Below are 20,708 nucleotides of genomic sequence, written 5' to 3'. Positions count from 1 at the left end.
ATGAGACACTGGTGGACTATGTCGTGGAAGATGCACAACCGTTCAAAATAGTGGAGAACAAAGCCTTCAGGGCTTTATGACAAAGGTTTGACCCAACATATGTCTACCTCCAGAGGAGAAGACCGGCTCAAATACTGGGCGACACGAGTCGCAGTCTATCCCAATTTACAGAGAATGGCAAAAAACAATATGTCGATGCCAGCAACATCAGTGCCTTGTGAGCGGGTCTTCTCCAAAGCTGGAGAGGTGGTGAGGCAGAAGAGGAGCCGATTAAAGTCCAGCACCGTTGAAATTATTCTTTTTTTTTTGAATAAAAATTGTTGAAAGTTGCACAATCACGTCTCCTATCCCCTCTATTCTAATTTACAAATTACAGCAACATAAGCACCAGTTGCAGAAGCACATGCCTTTCTCACATTTTATCCAAATATAGTTTGAGGAATGATAACACAAATCTATATATAGTCTACAATAAAGGCTTTCATAACCATTATGTGTGCATCTGTAGGGACTATTTATTACATTAAAAAGACAAGAACAAATGGATGAGGGAGGAAACCAGAGCACCGGGAGGAAACCCACACAAACACGGGGAGAACATGCAAACTCCACACAGAAAGGCCACGGGAATCGACCCTTGCGACGGACGTCCAGAATCGAACCCACAACCTTCTCGCTGTGAGGCAACAGTGCTAACCACTAATCCACCGTGCTGCCCTCGTCTTTTATTTTTGTTTTGTTTATACTGTCACCTACTTTCGTCCACTCCGGTCCAGCAGGTGGCAGTAATGCGTTTATGGCCGTTTAAGGATAGATTTTCGCAAGCAATTTTTTATCTTTTATGTGAAGGTAAGTAGTTGTTTCTCAAAAATGTCTATAGTTTGGCATGTTCATATTTGTATATTAATGAACTCAAACCGAGTTTAGCAGGAGGTAGCTGTGGCTACCGTTAGGTTAGCATGATCATGTCCAGCAGTAGCAGAACACAGTCCTCTTCGCTGCGTCATTTCATGTTTTAAAACCATTCTGCATTTCACGATGGTTCCGGATGTCGTCGTTCTCCAAAAGCCTAATTTGTGAATGTTTTAGTGCTTTTGTTAGATTTTTAACTGTCAATTAAACAACAAATCAACTAATAATTTAAGGAAACGCTTCAAAATAAAATAATCGAAGAAACGAAGGAAATAGAAAAAAACATTTTAATGTCTCAGCGACAAGACTGCCTTGTTAAATAACAACACAAAATTCATGTTTATATCATACAATTTATTTTACACTTTAATCTGTCTGAAGAAATGAGGCTGGCGATTTTATTGTGAAGTTGACAAAAAGATAGGAACACGTTTAGCTGAACAAAAGCACAAAAAGCGTCACAGTAGAGTTTTGGAAAAACAAAAAAGACGGAATGATCCGGAGCCATCGTAAAATGCAGCACGTGGTTTTAAAAGATGAAGTGACCCAGCCGAGAGGTCTGTTTTCTCTTTACTGTTGGGAACATTTTACTGCTGAACATGCTAAGCTAACAGTAGTTACAGTTAGTTTTGTTTAAAAACAGGTAACACTGGCCAAATCCTGTTAGCTGCTGCTACTTCCTGCTTTTTTAACAAGTTAACGTTACCTAAAACGTGTTATACACAGCTAGTTCCTGCTAAAAAACAAACCTGATATATTAGCTAAAAATTTGGAAGCCACTAGGTACTGTTCAACAAAAACCTGTTAACTGGGGGAACAAAACAAAAAACACCTTAAATCTGTGAGCCATGGCTAGATCCTGCTAAAAACCAAAGTTGATATGAACTAAAACCCTGTTAGTCACAGCTAGCTCCTGTTTTAAAGGACAAATATTAGCTAAAAAGGGTTAATATGAGCTAAATACTTGTTAGCCCCTGCTAAAAATGGTTAATATTAGCTAAAACCCGTTTGCCACAGCTAACTTTTGCACAAAAAGGCAAACATTGGCTAAAAACTTGGTAGCTACAGCTAGCTTCTGCCAAAACAAAAAAACAAAGCTAGTGCTTGCTAAAACCTGTTGGTACAGCTAGCTCCTGTATAGGTACAGTCGGACATCCGGGTCCCTGATGCCCACGCACATAGCAACGCACATAGTAACCAGCGAGCTGCTGAAAACAAACCGCTGTCACACTCATTTCTTACTTGATGTCCATCATGCTCGCAGTGTTCTGCCATGGCTTTTTCTACTTAATATACACCAGTTTTCACAGAGAATGCCACGATCGTGTGTTGCAGTTGGCTGTACCAACCACGATAAGTTAAAAGATCAAAAAGTGCCTTTTTTTTCGAGCTCCCAAAGTGCCACATTCTGCTTCTCTCCTCATTCTGCTCAGCTCGCAGGAACGCATTCTGTCTTCAGCTGTGAGTTCTCCACTTTCAGGCGTTCCAACTCTTCCTTTTAGGACACCTGTTCCATGTTAACATAATCATGTGACGTTGGACAAGGCGAGTCTTCATGGTCACTGAGGTCAGCTGGAGGCAGGAACTCTCTGGGTGAGGTTACTGCTGTAGCAGGTTCACCAAGAGAGGCAGCTGCAGGAGGTGAGCCGAAATGAAGCTTTGACTTCGCCAGGCCAATGAGGGCCCCAGGCCAATGAGGCCCTCTGGTCGAGATGCTTCACATTTCTGCTTTGGCTGCAGCTGTAGCGTTCAGCGACCTTTGACGCACTAGTACTGCCGCACACGATCATGGCATTCCTTGTGAAAACTGGTGTATATTAAGTAGAAAAATGTGGCAGAACGATGCGAGCTTGATGAACGTCAAGTAAGAAATGAGCGTGACAGCGGCTCACTGGTTACTATGCGTGTTGCTATGTGTGCGCACATCAGGGACCCGGATGTCCAACTGTACCTACGCCATTTGGCATGACCAAATCGACAGGCCTTTGCAAATAAACAGCAGTAAAGACGACAATATCAACAATGGTTGTGAGTGCGTGTACAGTTTGTTTTCAGTGGCGGCCCAAAATGGCGGCCTTAACTACGCAGAAGTGACGTAGGCCCAACCATACCTATTTAAAAAAAAAAAAGATGCTAATGTTAGCTCTCTCTGCCTTAGCTACAGCTAGCACCTGTGTTAAAAACACAGCTAGCGTTAGCTAAACCTGTTGGCCAGAGATAGCTCCGGTGAAAGACAAAGGATTACACATGGACGGAGTTCCTCATTAATGTGGTTTCCAGTCCGTCTGCAGACATGGACCCACAAGGGAACGTGAGAATTCTTTGATGACCAGACCCTGAATGTTTTTGGAGAAAGTTCATAGGAGGAGGATTACAGCTTACGAGGTCTGTCAATAAAGTATAGGTCCTTATTATTTTTTTCAAAAACTATATGGATTTCATTCATATGTTTTTACGTCAGACATGCTTGAACCCTCGTGCGCATGCGTGAGTTTTTCCACGCCTGTCGATGACGTCATTCGCCTGTGAGCACTCCTTGTGCGAGGAGTCGTCCAGCCCCTTGTCGGAATTCCTTTGTCTGAGAAGTTGCTGAGAGACTGGCACTGTGTTTGATCAAAATTTTTTCTAAACCTGTGAGACACATCGAAGTGGACACGGTTCGAAAAATTAAGCTGGTTTTCGGTGAAAATTTTAACGGCTGATGAGAGATTTTGAGGTGATACTGTCACTTTAAGGACTTCCCACGGTGCGAGATGTCGCGCAGGGCTCTCAGGCGCCATCGTCAGCCTGTTTCAAGCTGAAAACCTCCACATTTCAGGCTCTATTGATCCAGGATGTCGTGAGAGAACAGAGAAGTTTCAGAAGAAGTCGGTTTCAGCATTTTATCCGGCTATTCCACTGTTAAAGGAGATTTTTTTAATGAAAGACGTGCGGGCGGATTGCAGCGTCGGCTCGCAGCCGCTGCGACGCTCCGCCACAGGAAAAACACCTCTGTTGGAAGCCTTAAGGACAAGTCGGAACATGTCCAGCTGTTAAACAATTTCTCATATACTCACTCCACTGAAAGCCATCAAAAGCCGCCTGGATTTTACAAATGGTTATCAACACGGAGGTGTTTTTCCTGTGCCGCCGCGCCGGCTGCGTCCCGACGCGCGGACCCGTCCGCACGGACCCGTCCGCACGTCTTTCATTAAAAAAATCTCCTTTAACAGTGGAATATCCGGATAAAATGCTGAAACCGACTTCTTCTGAAACTTCTGTTCTCTCACGACATCCTGGATTAATAGAGCCTGAAATGTGGAGGTTTTCAGCTTGAAACAGGCTGATGACGGCGCCTGAGAGTGCTGCGCGACGTCTCGCACCGTGGGAAGTCCTTAAAGCGACAGTATCACCTCAAAATCTCTCATCAGCTGTTAAAATTTTCACTGAAAACCAGCTTAGTTTTTCGAACCGTGTCCACTTCGATGTGCCTCACAGGTTTAGAAAAAAATTTGATCAAAGAAAGCGCCAGTCTCTCAGCAACTTCTCAGACAAAGGAATTCCGACGAGGGGCTGGACGACTCCTCCCACAAGGAGTGCTCACAGGCGAATGACATCACCGACAGGCGTGGAAAAACTCACGCATGCGCATGAGGGTTCAAGCATGTCTGACGTAAAAACATATGAATGAAATCCATATAGTTTTTGAAAAAAATAAAAAGGACCTATACTTTATTGACAGCCCTCGTATGATATCAGATCAGAAGAATAGCTCAGGATAGTGGATCAGGATAATAGATAAAATGGTAAATGGACTGCATTTCTATAGCGCTTTTTCATCTGCATCAAACGCTCAAAGCGCTTTACAAATAATGCCTCACATTCACCCCAGTGTGAGGGTGCTGCCATACAAGGCGCTAGTGATGGGATGATGATACCTCAAGGAGTGTATTGACACACTACACAAACTGTGTCAGCACTGTATTGACACTGTGTTGGTCACTCAATAGTGACCCCTGCAGTAGTTATAAAATGAAAATAAGATGAAAAAGCTAACATACTGCAAACCCAACATCAACCTGTGAAATAGTTAATCGCCAGTAAAATATGATCTCATCATTCCATAATCTCGTGCTCAATTTGTGTGTCGAGTTAAGCTGTTCATGAGAAGAGTTTAAAATTTGCTTAAAACCCTGTTTGTGTAAATGCTAAACTGAGTTGGTTTGTAAAATATAGCAAATTTGTAATAAAATTCAGAGTTAAAATTTGTAACTTATGTATGGAAATTTGTTAACTTAAGTGTTAAAGCATACAAAATAAAAGACTAACTAGGACTGCAAACAGTCATATACGGGCCCTCGTTCTGCGCGACCGCCTACCCAGGCCAGTGTGTTCTCTTGTGACCAGATGTGGGCATGTGCGTACAGGGGCAACCACTCATCCCACAGTTCAAATTTCAAGCAAATCACACAATGCATGAAGGAGTTATGACATGTTGATGGTTCATCCACTAGGGGGCGCTCAGTGTACAAACAGAGGGGCCAGGTGTGTTGAGGGGCCACCCGTCATCATACATGTGAAGTTTCAAGTCAATCAGGCAAAGCATGAAGGAGTTATCATGACTTGATGTTCCATGGCGAAGGGTCAAAATGGCGGCACCATAGCGGCCACACCATTCAACATAGAGAAAAGCTTTCGAAAACTTTTGGTCAGTATCATCTCTGGATGCTGTTAAATAAATTTGAAGTGCATTGGACAAAATCCCTAGGAAGAGTTTGTTCAAATACAACGTGTGGAAATCATGGCAAAATGACAAGAAAATTCAAAATGGCCGACTTCCTGTTTGGAATAGACCCATGGTGCAAGAGACTTTTTTGTACGTCTATGCAAGTCACACGTGTACCAATTTTCATGTCCCTACTCCAAAAAAACCCCTATGGGGAGGGATTTTTGAAAGTTTCAAGGGGGTGCTATTGAGGCATTTTGCCCCGCCCATGGGCGACGCCCCTATGAATTGTAAGAGGTTGTCGTGCTCGACCTGTGTATCAATTTTCATGATGATGTGACAAAATTAAAGCAGTCAAAAGGAAGAACGTAATTTCATGGCGAATGGGCAATATTCAGCACGCCGCCACACGGATGCCGTTACTCATAACTTCACGGCGTTCATCGCCTACGTTCACCAACTTGTTCTGCATGTTTTAGAAGTGGAATGAAGTTGATTGGGTTAAGTATGTGACATCAGGACCTCTTAAGGTAAAAATAGCACATTTCCCACCACTACCGGGGGCGCTATGGCGGAGGTGGGAACGTAAGATATGTAGACGTTCAGGGCAAAGCCGTCATCGTGTCCAGCAAGTTTGAAGGATCTACGATAAAGTATGTGGGCGTGACAGCCGTTCGAAGTGAAATGGCATGTTCCAAAAAGCTCGCCAAAGTTTGACGACCCCTAGCAGCCACGCCCTTTGACTTAATTAGAATCTTTTGATAACTTTTGATCACCATTGTGTTGTGATGATGTTGACCGAAATTTGAAGACGATCGGATGAAATCCCTAGGACGAGTTCATTCAAATGTAAGTAGTGGAAATGGTCAAAAATGGCAAAAATTTGCTCAAAAGCGAAACTTTAAATGAAAATGGCCGACTTCCTGTCGATATTTCACCATGACAGTAAGAGACTTTTTTGTGCGTCCTGGCATGGTAAATATGTGTACCGAATTTCGTGAGGCTACGATGAAAAAAGCCCAATGCGGAGGGGTTTTTGAAAATTTCTAGGGGGCCCTATTTTGCGATTTTGCTGCGATCTTGTGCGCGACCCCCAAAATATCAAATTTCGGATGTGACCGGACCACGCTGCAAAGTTTGTGAGTTTTTGAGCATGGGAAAGGGCCGAAATTTGGATTTTAAAAGTGTAAAGAATAATAAATAATAATAATAATAATAAACAGAGCAATTACAATAGGGTCCTCGTAGGACGTTGCCTACTCGGGCCCTAAAAATAGATTCATTTATGCATTTTTATTGAGGAACAAAGGTTTCTGAAGTGTCTTTGCTCCAAGGCAAGATTTCTCCTCTTACACACCAGTTCCCCTGCCTTAGAAAAAACTCTTTCACAGGGTACAGATGAAGATGGTGAGCATAAACATTTCAGTGTGAGTTAATAAAGGTGTGGATATGTTTTCTGGTTATTTTTCCAGTATTGTAAAGGAGTACAAATATATCTAATTGGAAAAATAACAGTAAACAATGCCCAAAGGAGAAAAAGATTTACCTTATTTGGCATCAAAAGATCAAAATTATTCCAGACTGGGGAAACGTCTTTGAACGATCCATGAAGTCAGTGGAACAAGGTGAGGACAAGCAAAAATCCAACAGCAAAACTCCATCCAACAAATCCGCAACATGTCGATACAATTTGTTTCCTTATAAACACAATTTGGCGCGGCGCAGCCGAACAACACAGTTCCTGTATCGGTCGCGTGATTTTTTTCTTAAAGTAATACACGCACCAATACGGGGTTTCGCTCTTGTGTGCTTGGCACAGTGCTGACGCACCAGTGTTGTTCATCCCATCACTACAAGGTGCTCACTACGCACCGGGAGCAATAGGGGATTAAAGACCTTGCCCAAGGGCCCTTAGTGATTTTCCAGTCAGGCTGGGATTTGAACCGAGGATCTTCTGGTCTCAAGCCCAACGCCTTAACCACTAGCTCAAGGTTCATAGCACAGAATCACAGGATCAGATCAGGGTTGCAGTTCATGATCATTGGTCAGGAATCTACAATTGTGCTTAAAAATTTCCCCGGGCGCTAGACTGTGGTTGCCCACTGCTCCAAGTGGTTGGATTACATCAAACTAACTAGGATGGGTTAAGTGCAGAGGACAAATTTCATTGTATGTATATGTACAATGACAATAAAGGCTTTATTCATTCATTCATTCATTCAAAGTTTACATACCTTGGCATAATTTTTGGGGGTTTCTTTGGCCATTTTTCAGAGAATATGAATGATAACACAAACCATTTTTTAAACTTATGGTTAGTGGTTGGGTGACACTGTTTATTGTCAAACAACTGTGTTTACTCTTTTAAAATCATAATAACAACAGAAACTACCCAAATGACCCTGAACAAAAGTTTACATACCCCTGTTCTTAATACAGTGTATTGCCCCCTTTAATATCAATGACAGCTTGGAGTCTTTTGTGGTAGTTGTGGATGAGGCTTTCTGATGATAAAGCTGCCACTGAATATGACTTAGACTTTATTTACAAAAATTATGAAGAAATACAAACAGTATGGGACTCTGTGCTAAAACTGCATAGAGTAGATAGTTCTCAAAAATTGAGTGACTGTGCAAGAAGAAGAGTGAGGAAACCACCACATGTCTTCTTTTTAAGAAAATCCTCCTCTGTACCACTTCATCATGAAGGCGTAAACTGGAGATACAAAATGCAAAGCTCACGTGTACTTGAAGGAAGTCCAAATTCATCACCTTAGATGAGAGGGCAGCGCTGCAACTACTGGTGTCCAGTATGAATTGCTGTAGAAAATTGGGCTTTCACCATCTTTTTGTATTGAAATAAAAAGTGAGAATAGATAAATAATGTTCAGCAGTGATGGGAAGACACCAAAAAATAAAATTAAAGCTGTTGTGGGCATCATTTTTCAAGATGTTTCCTGCAAGGGCCAGGAACGACACTTTTTTGGACATAAGTGCAAAAACGGTATAGTGCATCTGCATCATAGGAGCAAAGGGGTTAATCTTCGAAAGTGTGACAGCCCTCTTAAATTGTACACAGTCAAAAACATTATTGGTGCCTACCTTAAAACATCTGAAAGTTTGGTTGAAAATCTCCAACCAGTTTGGCTACAACAGCATTTTAAGTTGGAATGCTGGTGAATTTTGACTTCCTTCGAGTACGCATGATCATTTGGCCTATATTTGCATAACCAATGACACAACCAACATTTATTCAATACCAAAAGTTAGGGGACCTCAAGTCAAAAGACCCAATTTCAAATCGCAACAAATTTGTCCAGATATTAAAATGGTAAGTGTGTGTGGACTGATCAGTTTCATTTCCCCTAATCCTATTTTTTCAGTATGTTCTTTCAGTGGGGTCACACAAGATATTCGGCTCAAATGCATATTTGTACCACTTTATTTGATGTTAACATAATTTTTCTGATGCTGTAGACCTATATACATAACATGTCAAACAAGTCAAGCTGGGGGGGGGGGGGGTGTGTGTGCATGGGACCCCAAGAAGCCTTTGGGCTATTTGAAGGTCCCAGTGAGCACAGTGGCTTCCGTCATTGATAAATGTTAGAAGTTCGGATCCCCCAGGACTCTTCCCAGAGCTGGCCGCCCATCTAAACTGAGCAATCGGGGAGAAACATATGAGTCAGGGAGGTGACCAAGAACCCGATGGTCACTGTCAGAGCTCCAGCATTTCTCTGTGGAGAGAGGAGAACTTTCCAGGAGGACAACCATCTCTGCAGCAATCCACCAATCAGGTCTGTATGGTAGAGTGGCCAGATGCTGCAAAGATGAATGGGCAAAACTGTCCAAAGATAGGTGCAGCAAGCTTTTGGCACCATATTCAGGGAGACTTGAGGCTGTAATTGCTGCCAAAGGTGCATCAACAAAGTATTGAGCAAAGGGTGTGAGTACTGTACATGTGATTTTTTTTTTGTTTTTTTTTTTTAAATAAACTTACAAAAAATTAAAAAGAGAATTTTTTTCATGTTGTCATTATGAGATGTTGCGAGTAGAATTTTGAGGGGAAAAACATTTACTGCATTTTGGAGTAAAAAGTGAAGTGTTGTGAATACTTTCCGGACGCACTTTATATTTTCCACACAGTGGTGTCATCATCCACCCTTTTATTTTGATACTTGTTAAATTATTTTTGTCTCTTTTTTTTTTTTTCTGCCTGCAGACTGGCAGCAGTGGATTGTGGGTAAAAGCAAGTTTCCTGCCAGTCTGAATCAGGAGGAGCCAGATTGTTCACTTATTAAAGAGGAAAGGGAGGAGTTTCCACTGATCCAAATTCCTGTAAAGAATGATGGTAATGTTGATAAAGAAGAAAAGAAACCAGGGGACTGTGTGGAGCCACAGACAGATGATTGCTGTAGTGTGGACAGTGACTTCTGGAAGGAGACCAGAGAGCGTCACTCACCTTTGAAAACAATGAAACATAAAGAATACTGCTTCAGTGAAGAAGTCGGGGGGATGAGTCCTTACAACGAGGATAATATGTTAGGACAGAATCTGTGTACAGGAAGAAGACAGACATCATGTTCAGTCTGTCGGACATGTATTTTGTCAGAACATCTGGATCCACACATGCTACATACTGTGACAAAACCATCCAGGTTCTGTACTTGTGACAGAGTCTTCACATGGTGTGAAACACTGAAACATCATCAGCGTGTCAAGCAGCATCACCAAATTCAAACTCAAAAAGACTGTGGAAGACAACTATGCACAAGGTCACATCCAGATAGTCCTCCAGGACCAGATCCTCCTGACAGAACTTCAGACTGTTCCAGCAACGTGAATAATCGCATGAGGACTCATACAGGTGGGAAACATTTAGCCGCTCAGTATCTGGTAGAGATGATTACATGTTTGAGCCAGTATGGCTGCTGGAGTTGTTACATCCCCCCAAGGAGATTCTGTTTTTATTATATGCACCGAGATTATTCGAAATGGAAATAAACACGTGTCATCCACCATTAGCCTTGTGTTGAAACATCACTTTTAGTTTGTTTTAAATTATTTAACAAGGCAAATAAGAGCCCTTTGTCAGCAATGTTTCAGTGAAGCTCTGGAATCCCGAAGGAGTTCTAGCAGTAATCCATAAATCCAGCTCCTGACTGGCTTGTTCAATAGTTTGCCTGAGGACTAGAAGTGGAAATGGGAAATAGCAGGTCATAGTCTAGGATAGTCCTTAGCTTTTTCAGTGCAGACCAGTGGGACATAGTTTGGTTTTTAAATAAATACCACGTCAGTACAGGTGTCAGATCAGCAAACAGGCTGTTCCAGTTTCAGAAGCATAAAACTTATTAGGATGGCACACTGGGACTGTAAAGGAGATTGTAGCTCAAATTCTAAAATCCAGCAGAGGTCCCTGAGGGCTCAGGTCATTTAACTTTTGTTCTGTTTTCATAAACTCATTGTTTTCCTTCAAGCCATTGAATTTTGGCTTCCTTCGAGTACACATGATTTTTTAGCCTATATTTGCATAACCAATGACACAACCAACATTTATTCAATACCAAAAGTTAGGGGACCTCAAGACCTTTCAAATCGCAACAAATTTGCCCAGATATTAAAATGAGTGTGTGAGGACCGATCAATTTCATTTCCCCTAATCCTGTTTTTTTCGGTACGTTCTTTCAGTGGGGTCACACAAGATATTCGGCTCAAATGCATATTTTGTACCACTTTATTTGATGTTAACATGATTTTTCTGATGCAGTAGACCTATATACATAACAACATGTCAAAGAAGTCAAGCTGTGGGGGGGGGCACATGGGACCCCAAGCCGCCTGTGGGCTATTTGAAGGTCCCAGTGAGCACAGCGGCTTCCATCATCCATCAATGGTAGAAGTTCGGATCCCTCAGGACTCTTCCCAGAGCTGGCCGCCCATCTAAACAGCAATCGGGGAGAAACATATGAGTCAGGGAGGTGACCAAGAACCCGATGGTCACGCTGTCAGAGCTCCAGCATTCCTCTGTGGAGAGAGGAGAACCTTCCAGGAGGACGACCATCTCTGCAGCAATCCACCAATCCGGTCTTTATGGTAGAGTGGCCAGATGGAAGCCACTCCTTAGTAAAAGGCACATGGCAACCTGCCTGGAGTTTGCCAAAAGGCACCTGAAGGACTCTCAGACCATGAGAAACAAAATTCTCTGATCTGATGAGACAAAGATTTAACTCTTTGGCGTGAATGCCAGGTGTCATGTTTGGAGGAAATCAGGCACCATTCCTACAATGAAGCATGGTGGTGGCAGCATCATGCTGTGGGGATGTTTTTCAGCAGCAGGAACTGGGAGATGAGTCAGGATATGAGGGAAAGATGAATGCAGCAATGTACAGACACATCCTGGATGAAAACCTGCTCCAGAGCGCACTTGACTTCAGCCTGGGGCAGCGGTTCATCTTTCAGCAAGACAATGACCCTTGGCACACAGCCAAGATATCAAAGAAGTGGCTTCAGAACAACTCTGTGAATGTCCTTGAGGGGCCCAACCAGAGCTCAGACCTGAATCCAAATAAACATCTGGAGAGATCTGAAAATGGCTGTGCACCGGCGCTCCCCATCCAACTGGATGGAGCTTGAGAGGTGCTGCAAAGATGAATGGGCAAAACTGCCCAAATATCGGTGCACCAAGCTTGTGGCATCATATTCAAGGAGACTTAGACTGTAATTGCTGCCAAAGGTGCATCAACAAAGTATTGAGCAAAGGGTATGAGTACTGTACATATGATTTTTTTTTTATTATTATTATTATTTTTTTTTTTTATAAACTTACAAAAATTTAAAAAGAGAACTTTTTCATGTTGTCATTATGGGGTGTTGTGAGTAGAATTTTGAGGGAAAAAATTTACTCCATTTTGGAATAAAAGGTGAAGCGATGTGAATACTTTCTGGACACACTTTATATTTTCTACACAGTGGTGTCATCATCCACCCTTTTATTTTGATACTTGTTAAATTATTTTTGTCTTTTTTTCTGCCTGCAGACCTGCAGCAGTGGATTGTGGGTAAAAGCAAGTTTTCTGCCAGTCTGAATCAGGAGGAGCCATATTGTTCCCATATTAAAGAGGAAAGGGAGGAGTTTCCACTGATCCGAATTCCTGTAAAGAATTATGGTAATGTTGATAAAGAAGAAAAGAAACCAGGGGACTGTGTGGAGCCACAGACAGATGATTGCTGTAGTGTGGACAGTGACTTCTGGAAGGAGACCAGAGAGCGTCACTCACCTTTGAAAACAATGAAACATAAAGAATACTGCTTCAGTGAAGAAGTCGGGGGGATGAGTCCTTACAACGAGGATAATATGTTAGGACAGAATCTGTGTATAGGAAGAAGACAGACATCATGTTCAGTCTGTCGGACATGTATTTTGTCAGAAGAACATCTGGATCCACACATGCTACATACTGTGACAAAACCATCCAGGTTCTGTACTTATGACAAAGTCTTCACATGGTGTGAAACACTGAAACAGCATCAGCGTGTCAAGCAGCATCACCAAATTCAAACTCAAAAAGACTGTGGAAGACAACTATGCACAAGGTCACATCCAGATAGTCCTCCAGGACCAGATCCTCCTGACAGAACTTCAGACTGTTCCAACAACGTGAAGAATCACATGAGGACTCATACAGGTGGGAAACATTTAGCTGCTCAGTATCTGGTAGAGATGATTAAATATTTGAGCCAGTGTGGCTGCTGGAGTTGTTACATCCTCCCAAGGAGATTCTGTTTTTATTATATGCGCAAAGATTAGTCAAAATGGAAATAAACACGTGCCATCCACCATTAGCCTTGAAACATCACTTTTAGTTTGTTTTAAATTAGTTAACAGGACAAATAAGAGCTCTTTGTCAGCAATGTTTCAGTGAAGCTCTGGAATCCCAAAGGAGCTCTAGCAGTATTCCATAAATCCAACTCCTGACTGATTTGTTCAATACTTTTCCCCGAGGACTAGAAGTTGAAATGGGAAATATCAGGTCATAGTCTAGGAGAGTCCTCAGCTTTTTCAGTGCAGACCAATGGGACATAGTTTGGTATTTAAATAAATACCATGTCAGTACAGGTCTCAGATCAGCAAACAGACTTCCCGTTTCAGAAGCATAAAACTTATCTTCTTTGGCTGGCACACTGGGACTGTAAAGGAGATTGTAGCTCAAATTCTAAAATCCAGCAGAGGTCCCTGAGGGCTCAGGTGATTTTAACTTTTGTTCTGTTTTCATAAACTCACTGTTTTCCATCAAGCCGTTGAATTTTGGCTTCCTTCGAGTACACATGATCTTTTGGCCTATATTTGCATAACCAATGACATAACCAACATTTGTTCAATACCAAAAGTTAGGCTTTTGTTCTGTTTTCATAAACTCACTGTTTTCCATGGCTTTATTGTCCCTGCAGGCCATCAGCAGATGTTTTTGGGCAAGTGCAAAGTTCATGATCAGCAGGACTGGAGCTTCAGGCTGAAGAAGCCGGTTCCCCTACACCATAATGAGGAACAGGAGTTCCCATTGACAGGTGTCATTGTGAAGAAGGATGTTGATGAAGCGCTTCATCACTCTGAGGGTAACAGAGGGGCAGAGCCTCCAACAAGCCACTTTAGTGATGGACCAGATCCAGACAAGGACCCACATCCACATGCTCCTGTCAGACATCAGGACCTTGATTCAGAATGTAGTGAACCTGAGACTGATCAGAGTGATGATGACTGTAAGGAGGCCGGATACCCTGAATCAGGTCTAAAGTCTTTTAGCCAAGACTCTGACAGTAGATTTAATGCTGGTGAGAAGATGCTGAGCTGTTCCGAGTGCAAGAAGACTTTTGGCCACAAAGGGCATTTGAAAAGACACATGAGAACTCACACAGGAGAGAAACCATTCAGTTGTGCTGACTGTGGGAAAAGATTTGGCCAAAAGACCAACCTTAACATGCACATCCGAATTCACACAGGAGAGAAACCCTACAGTTGTCCATTTTGTGGAAAAAGTTGTACTCACAAAACAAATTTGACCCGACACCTAATGGTCCACACGGGAGAAAAACTCTTCAGATGCAATGTTTGTAGGAAAGAATTCAGCAGAAAGGAACATTTCAAAAACCATAAGTGTGTCCATGTCAGTAACTTTGTCCCTTGCTGACAGAGGTTTGTTCTTTTTGTTGGGTTCTCCTCAGACAATGGAATAACAGTACCATGCCGTGATAGTCTCATCATAGCGCCATTATACTGTGGTGCCATCTTGCAATGTTTTTTTATTTGCATCATCAACCTTCGTCAAAGTCTAGGATTCTCACTAGTGTTATAACAGCGTAATGGCCATTATGCTGCTGTCTGAAAAAAATTATGCTGCATTTGGGCCTTTACGTTGTTTTTGGGGGTGTGTAGTGGGAAAATGATCATTTATTTACATTGAGTGTTGACTCACCTGTTAATTGTGACTCATCTTTCTACTGATTAAAGTTGGTAAATGGGACTCTTTTCTACTGTTGCGGGCAGAAACGAGAATTGACCACCGTTTCACACAGGAGTTTTTATTCATTCATAGCACATGATGTGGTTCTCTGGAGTGGACTGGACCATTAATATCCATTAATATTTGCCGGTTCCTAAAATGAAGTTATAGTCCCTCATGTAAAGGAAGATATAATAATATCCTCCGCTCCATGTGTGTGTTGTGGGATTTGCTGCGGCTCTCTGCTGAAGCAGATCATTGAAGTCCCTCTGGTTGTACTGCAGCACTAAGATTGGAAAAATATACTATTATATAATTTTAGGGATTTTTTTTTTGTAATGAATACAAATAAAATCTCAATAACTTATTTATTGCTTGTAGTGCAACCAAACTCACATCACACATAAATGAGCTCCCTCTGGCTGTACTGGGGGGTTCGGTTAGTTGTAGTTTGTTGTCTGTATTACAACGTTTGGAAAGAGGTGTCATTTGATTTAAAATGCTGATTCACTTTGAAGTTACTGATTCTGGAAGGTCGAGGCTTTGAATATCTGTCTAACGTTACATGTAAAAGGTAAAAGTATATCAAATGGTAAATGGACAGCATTTACATAGCGCTTTTCCATCTGCATCAGACGCTCAAAGCGCTTCACACATCAATGCCTCACATTCACCCCGATGTGAGGCTGCTGCCATGCAAGGTGCCCACTACACACCGGGAGCAACCAGGGGATTAAGGACCTTGCCCAAGGGTCCTTAGTGATTTTCCAGGTCAGGCTGGGATTTGAACCCAGGATCCTCTGGTCCAAAGCCCTATGCTTAATCACTAGACCATCACCTCCCCTTATCATGGTCTAATTAAGTGAATTCCAGAGCTGTTTTAGTATATTTAGAGTGTAGATTGTTATGTATTGTGCAATAAATAACATTCTATCATAAGGAGAACTTGGTGTTGGAGATTTTCTTATTTCTATTAAGTTGTATATTTAGTGAAGACTAAAGGCTGAAGTTGCAGGAAATGGCCTCCATTTGTACTTGAAACAGTCGCTTGCAGCAACTCAACAGAGTTCTCCTCAGAAATTTTGAGTATAGCAGTGCTGTTGGCAATTATCAAAGGGGAGTTGATCCTCCAGAGGATGAAGCTCTAGCCAACAGCACCACTATACACACAAAAAAAAAGCGTTGAGCTTAATTTCGACAGAAAAACGTATTTAAACCAACATGGTGAAGACAGAGCAGCATGAGTGCTGTTACACTTGATTTTTAGACAAATGTTTAATTTATTATTGAGCTGTTGTATGAAGCTGATCCTATTGCTGGGATGTTGGACATATTTGATCCCAGAGTTCTGGTATCAGATCTGCTTATCAGTTATGTGAACCTCTGGATCTCAAGGTGGAAGTCTGAAGGAAAAACTGGGGGCAGGTACAGCTCCAGAGATTTGTGGCATTGGCTGAGGTCCTCCAGGCAGGTGGAGATGTTCTGGTATTACAAATAATCTTTATTTCAATCTGGGAGAGGAGATAGGTATCATCTCTACACACTGGATGACAGAACTTGTCTTGTTTTCTTTCACCAAAACACCAAATCTAGGCTTGCATCTCAGGTGTGCCTTCTGGCAAATTGTAGCTGAACTTTCAGGTCTAATTTTTAAGAAAATCCTCTATACCACTTCATTAAGAAGCTGTATAACCATGGATACAAAATGCAAAGCATGCACTATGCACAATCTCTCCAATCACAGCCTATAACTTCTTCCGGGTTGTCTGGGTGCCTTGGCTTTTCTCACTCTTCTCCTTCTTGCACAGTCAGTTTTTGAGAACTTTCTACTCCACACAGATTTACCATAGAGTCCCATACTGTTTGTATTTCTTAATAATTGATACAAAGTCATATTGGAAATGTTCATGTGTCCATCCCGTGACTTGTCTGAAGAAAACTGTCAATAAACCTGATTATTTACAGGTATTATACTAAAATGGTCCATTACTAATGCAACCCATCATCTTGGCTTTTATATTTTTAATTAATTTCTATCAAATTGTAAAGATTTGCTTTCAGTTTGAGTTTAAGGATGATAATTTTAGAATTTTATTTATTTTTTATTATTTTAAATGGCCTAAACAAATTAAAATGTGAAATACCAGTTTGTTCCCATACTTTTGGAGGGCACTGTATATGTCGTCAGGGTCGTCGGACTGGGGGAGTAAAGGGTACTATGTACCCAGGGCCCTGAGCATGGGAGGGGGCCCACAAAAAACTGGCATTAAATACATTTTTGACAGAAAAAACATGCATTAGCCTGCTGTGGGACATAATATGACCACAGTCCAGTTGCACACTCGCCTGCCTACAAAAATACATGCAAACGCACAAATAGGTTAAACTTTTACAATACAAAAATGTATTATCAGAGTGTAATATTAACATTATGAACCCCATGGCCTTTAGTTTCAGACAAAGCAGGAGGTGCTGGTCCAGGTTCTGGTCCCTCATCTGGTCAAATCAAATTTATTAATTTATATAGCGCCAATTCACAATGAGATCGCCTCAAAGTGCTTCACACAGCATAATAAAAACAGAAAATCGAGTTCAAAATTTAAAAACACAATAAAAAGACAAAACCATAAAAGAACACAAGCAACGAGAATGTTAGTGAAGGTGAGCTTATGGAGGCACTTTACAAGCAAATTATTTAACTAAAATGTGATTAAATGTTAGTAACCTTTACATTTTTTTCCTGTTTTGTCTATTTGCTTTTTAGGATTACCTAATAAATGGTGTGTCTTTGTAGTCTCAGGAACCGAGGGACAGATAGAAGATGACTATACAAACTATATAATATTACAGAGAATTACAAAGTATACAGAAAAGGAACAGGGCTATTGTGGTATGAATGTAGAGAGTATATGATATGAATTAACCTTTTTCCTTATTTTTTAACAAACACAAATATACTGCATTGATTTATTCAGTCTAATATTCTTAAGAAATAACAGGAATTACCTTCTTTTTTCAAATACAGGGTTATAAAATATGTCATTTTTATTATGACATTATTTTATATTACTTCATAAGACAGTCCAGTACTCCCTAAGGGAGTAATATTCTGAAAGTCTGTTTGTTATTAATATGGACTGAGTTTAATGAATGACATTGACTATAAGATGGGTAATCTGTTCTTTAATGTTTTGATTGTAGAATATTGTATTATGTATTTTTTTTTTCTTCACAAAGAGAATTACACACTGTTAAGTGATGAATTACACTTACTTTAATTACTTATTTTGTAAAATTGTGTTAGATATTTTGCTACGACTGCAGATCTTATATCCCAAACCCTAATTTGTAGTCAAGTTAACATTGGGGTATATCTCTGTTAAAATGCACGGGGATGCACCAAATTGCAGCATCTTTCTAGAAAATGCTGCAATTTGGTCCCCCAGACCCCCAACTCAATATTGTTCCCCCAACTTTAAAAAGGGTTCTGACTCCCAGGTGTGATCTAAGGTATGCATGATGTAGACCTGGTTTGACTATCAATCAATCAATTTTTTTATATAGCGCCAAATCACAACAAACAGTTGCCCCAAGGCGCTTTATATTGTAAGGCAAGGCCATACAATAATTATGTAAAACCCCAACGGTCAAAACGACCCCCTGTGAGCAAGCACTTGGCTACAGTGGGAAGGAAAAACTCCCTTTTAACAGGAAGAAACCTCCAGCAGAACCAGGCTCAGGGAGGGGCAGTCTTCTGCTGGGACTGGTTGGGGCTGAGGGAGAGAACCAGGAAAAAGACATGCTGTGGAGGGGAGCAGAGATCGATCACTAATGATTAAATGCAGAGTGGTGCATACAGAGCAAAAAGAGAAAGAAACAGTGCATCATGGGAACCCCCCAGCAGTCTACGTCTATAGCAGCATAACTAAGGGATGGTTCAGGATCACCTGATCCAGCCCTAACTATAAGCTTTAGCAAAAAGGAAAGTTTTAAGCCTAATCTTAAAAGTAGAGAGGGTGTCTGTCTCCCTGATCTGAATTGGGAGCTGGTTCCACAGGAGAGGAGCCTGAAAGCTGAAGGCTCTGCCTCCCATTCTACTCTTACAAACCCTAGGAACTACAAGTAAGCCTGCAGTCTGAGAGCGAAGCGCTCTATTGGGGTGATATGGTACTACGAGGTCCCTAAGATAAGATGGGACCTGATTATTCAAAACCTTATAAGTAAGAAGAAGAATTTTAAATTCTATTCTAGAATTAACAGGAAGCCAATGAAGAGAGGCCAATATGGGTGAGATATGCTCTCCTAGTCCCCGTCAGTACTCTAGCTGCAGCATTTTGAATTAACTGAAGGCTTTTTAGGGAACTTTTAGGACAACCTGATAATAATGAATTACAATAGTCCAGCCTAGAGGAAATAAATGCATGAATTCGTTTTTCAGCATCACTCTGAGACAAGACCTTTCTGATTTTAGAGATATTGCGTAAATGCAAAAAAGCAGTCCTACATATTTGTTTAATATGCGCTTTGAATGACATATCCTGATCAAAAATGACTCCAAGATTTCTCACAGTATTACTAGAGGTCAGGGTAATGCCATCCAGAGTAAGGATCTGGTTAGACACCATGTTTCTAAGATTTGTGGGGCCAAGTACAATAACTTCAGTTTTATCTGAGTTTAAAAGCAGGAAATTAGAGGTCATCCATGTCTTTATGTCTGTAAGACAATCCTGCAGTTTAGCTAATTGGTGTGTGTCCTCTGGCTTCATGGATAGATAAAGCTGGGTATCATCTGCGTAACAATGAAAATTTAAGCAATACCGTCTAATAATACTGCCTAAGGGAAGCATGTATAAAGTGAATAAAATTGGTCCTAACACAGAACCTTGTGGAACTCCATAATTAACTTTAGTCTGTGAAGAAGATTCCCCATTTACATGAACAAATTGTAATCTATTAGACAAATATGATTCAAACCACCGCAGCGCAGTGCCTTTAATACCTATGGCATGCTCTAATCTCTGTAATAAAATTTTATGGTCAACAGTATCAAAAGCAGCACTGAGGTCCAACAGAACAAGCACAGAGACGAGTCCACTGTCTGAGGCCATAAGAAGATCATTTGTAACCTTCACTAATGCTGTTTCTGTACTATGATGAATTCTAAAACCTGACTGAAACTCTTCAAATAGACCATTCCTCTGCAGATGATCAGTTAGCTGTTTACAACTACCCTTTCAAGAATTTTTGAGAGAAAAGGAAGGTTGGAGATTGGCCTATAATTAGCTAAGATAGCTGGGTCAAGTGATGGCTTTTTAAGTAATGGTTTAATTACTGCCACCTTAAAAGCCTGTGGTACATAGCCAACTAACAAAGATAGATTGATCATATTTAAGATCGAAGCATTAAATAATGGTAGGGCTTCCTTGAGCAGCCTGGTAGGAATGGGGTCTAATAAACATGTTGATGGTTTGGATGAAGTAACTAATGAAAATAACTCAGACAGAACAATTGCAGAGAAAGAGTCTAACCAAATACCGGCATCACTGAAAGCAGCCAAAGATAACGATACGTCTTTGGGATGGTTATGAGTAATTT

The 20,708-nt window shown here is 41.2% G+C and overlaps 1 protein-coding gene across 1 annotated transcript; it reads left to right on the top strand.

Annotated features, from left to right (window-relative positions):
- The first annotated feature begins 1,364 nt into the window (after positions 1-1,364).
- On the top strand, positions 1,365-15,805 carry LOC117502276 (zinc finger protein 658B-like). Its single transcript, XM_034161325.1, has 4 exons — positions 1,365-1,469; positions 9,839-10,483; positions 12,654-13,301; positions 14,065-15,805. The coding sequence occupies exons 1-4, from the start codon at positions 1,406-1,408 to the stop codon at positions 14,799-14,801; spliced, it is 2,094 nt and encodes a 697-aa protein (XP_034017216.1). The 5' UTR covers positions 1,365-1,405; the 3' UTR covers positions 14,802-15,805.
- Positions 15,806-20,708: the final 4,903 nt, after the last annotated feature.

This window comes from Thalassophryne amazonica, chromosome 20 (genome assembly GCF_902500255.1).
Source record: "Thalassophryne amazonica chromosome 20, fThaAma1.1, whole genome shotgun sequence".
Taxonomy (NCBI): domain Eukaryota; kingdom Metazoa; phylum Chordata; class Actinopteri; order Batrachoidiformes; family Batrachoididae; genus Thalassophryne; species Thalassophryne amazonica.
The sequence above is the reverse complement of the archived record's forward strand: the minus strand, read 5'-3'. Positions and strand labels throughout refer to the sequence as shown.

Bases quoted from the DNA above. Each gene is read 5' to 3' on its own strand.
- LOC117502276 (XM_034161325.1), top strand. From the start codon at position 1,406: ATGATCCGGAGCCATCGTAAAATGCAGCACGTGGTTTTAAAAGATGAA. The intron at 10,484-12,653 runs GTGGGAAACATT...TTCTGCCTGCAG, and splicing joins TCGCATGAGGACTCATACAG to ACCTGCAGCAGTGGATTGTG. The intron at 13,302-14,064 runs GTGGGAAACATT...TTGTCCCTGCAG, and splicing joins TCACATGAGGACTCATACAG to GCCATCAGCAGATGTTTTTG.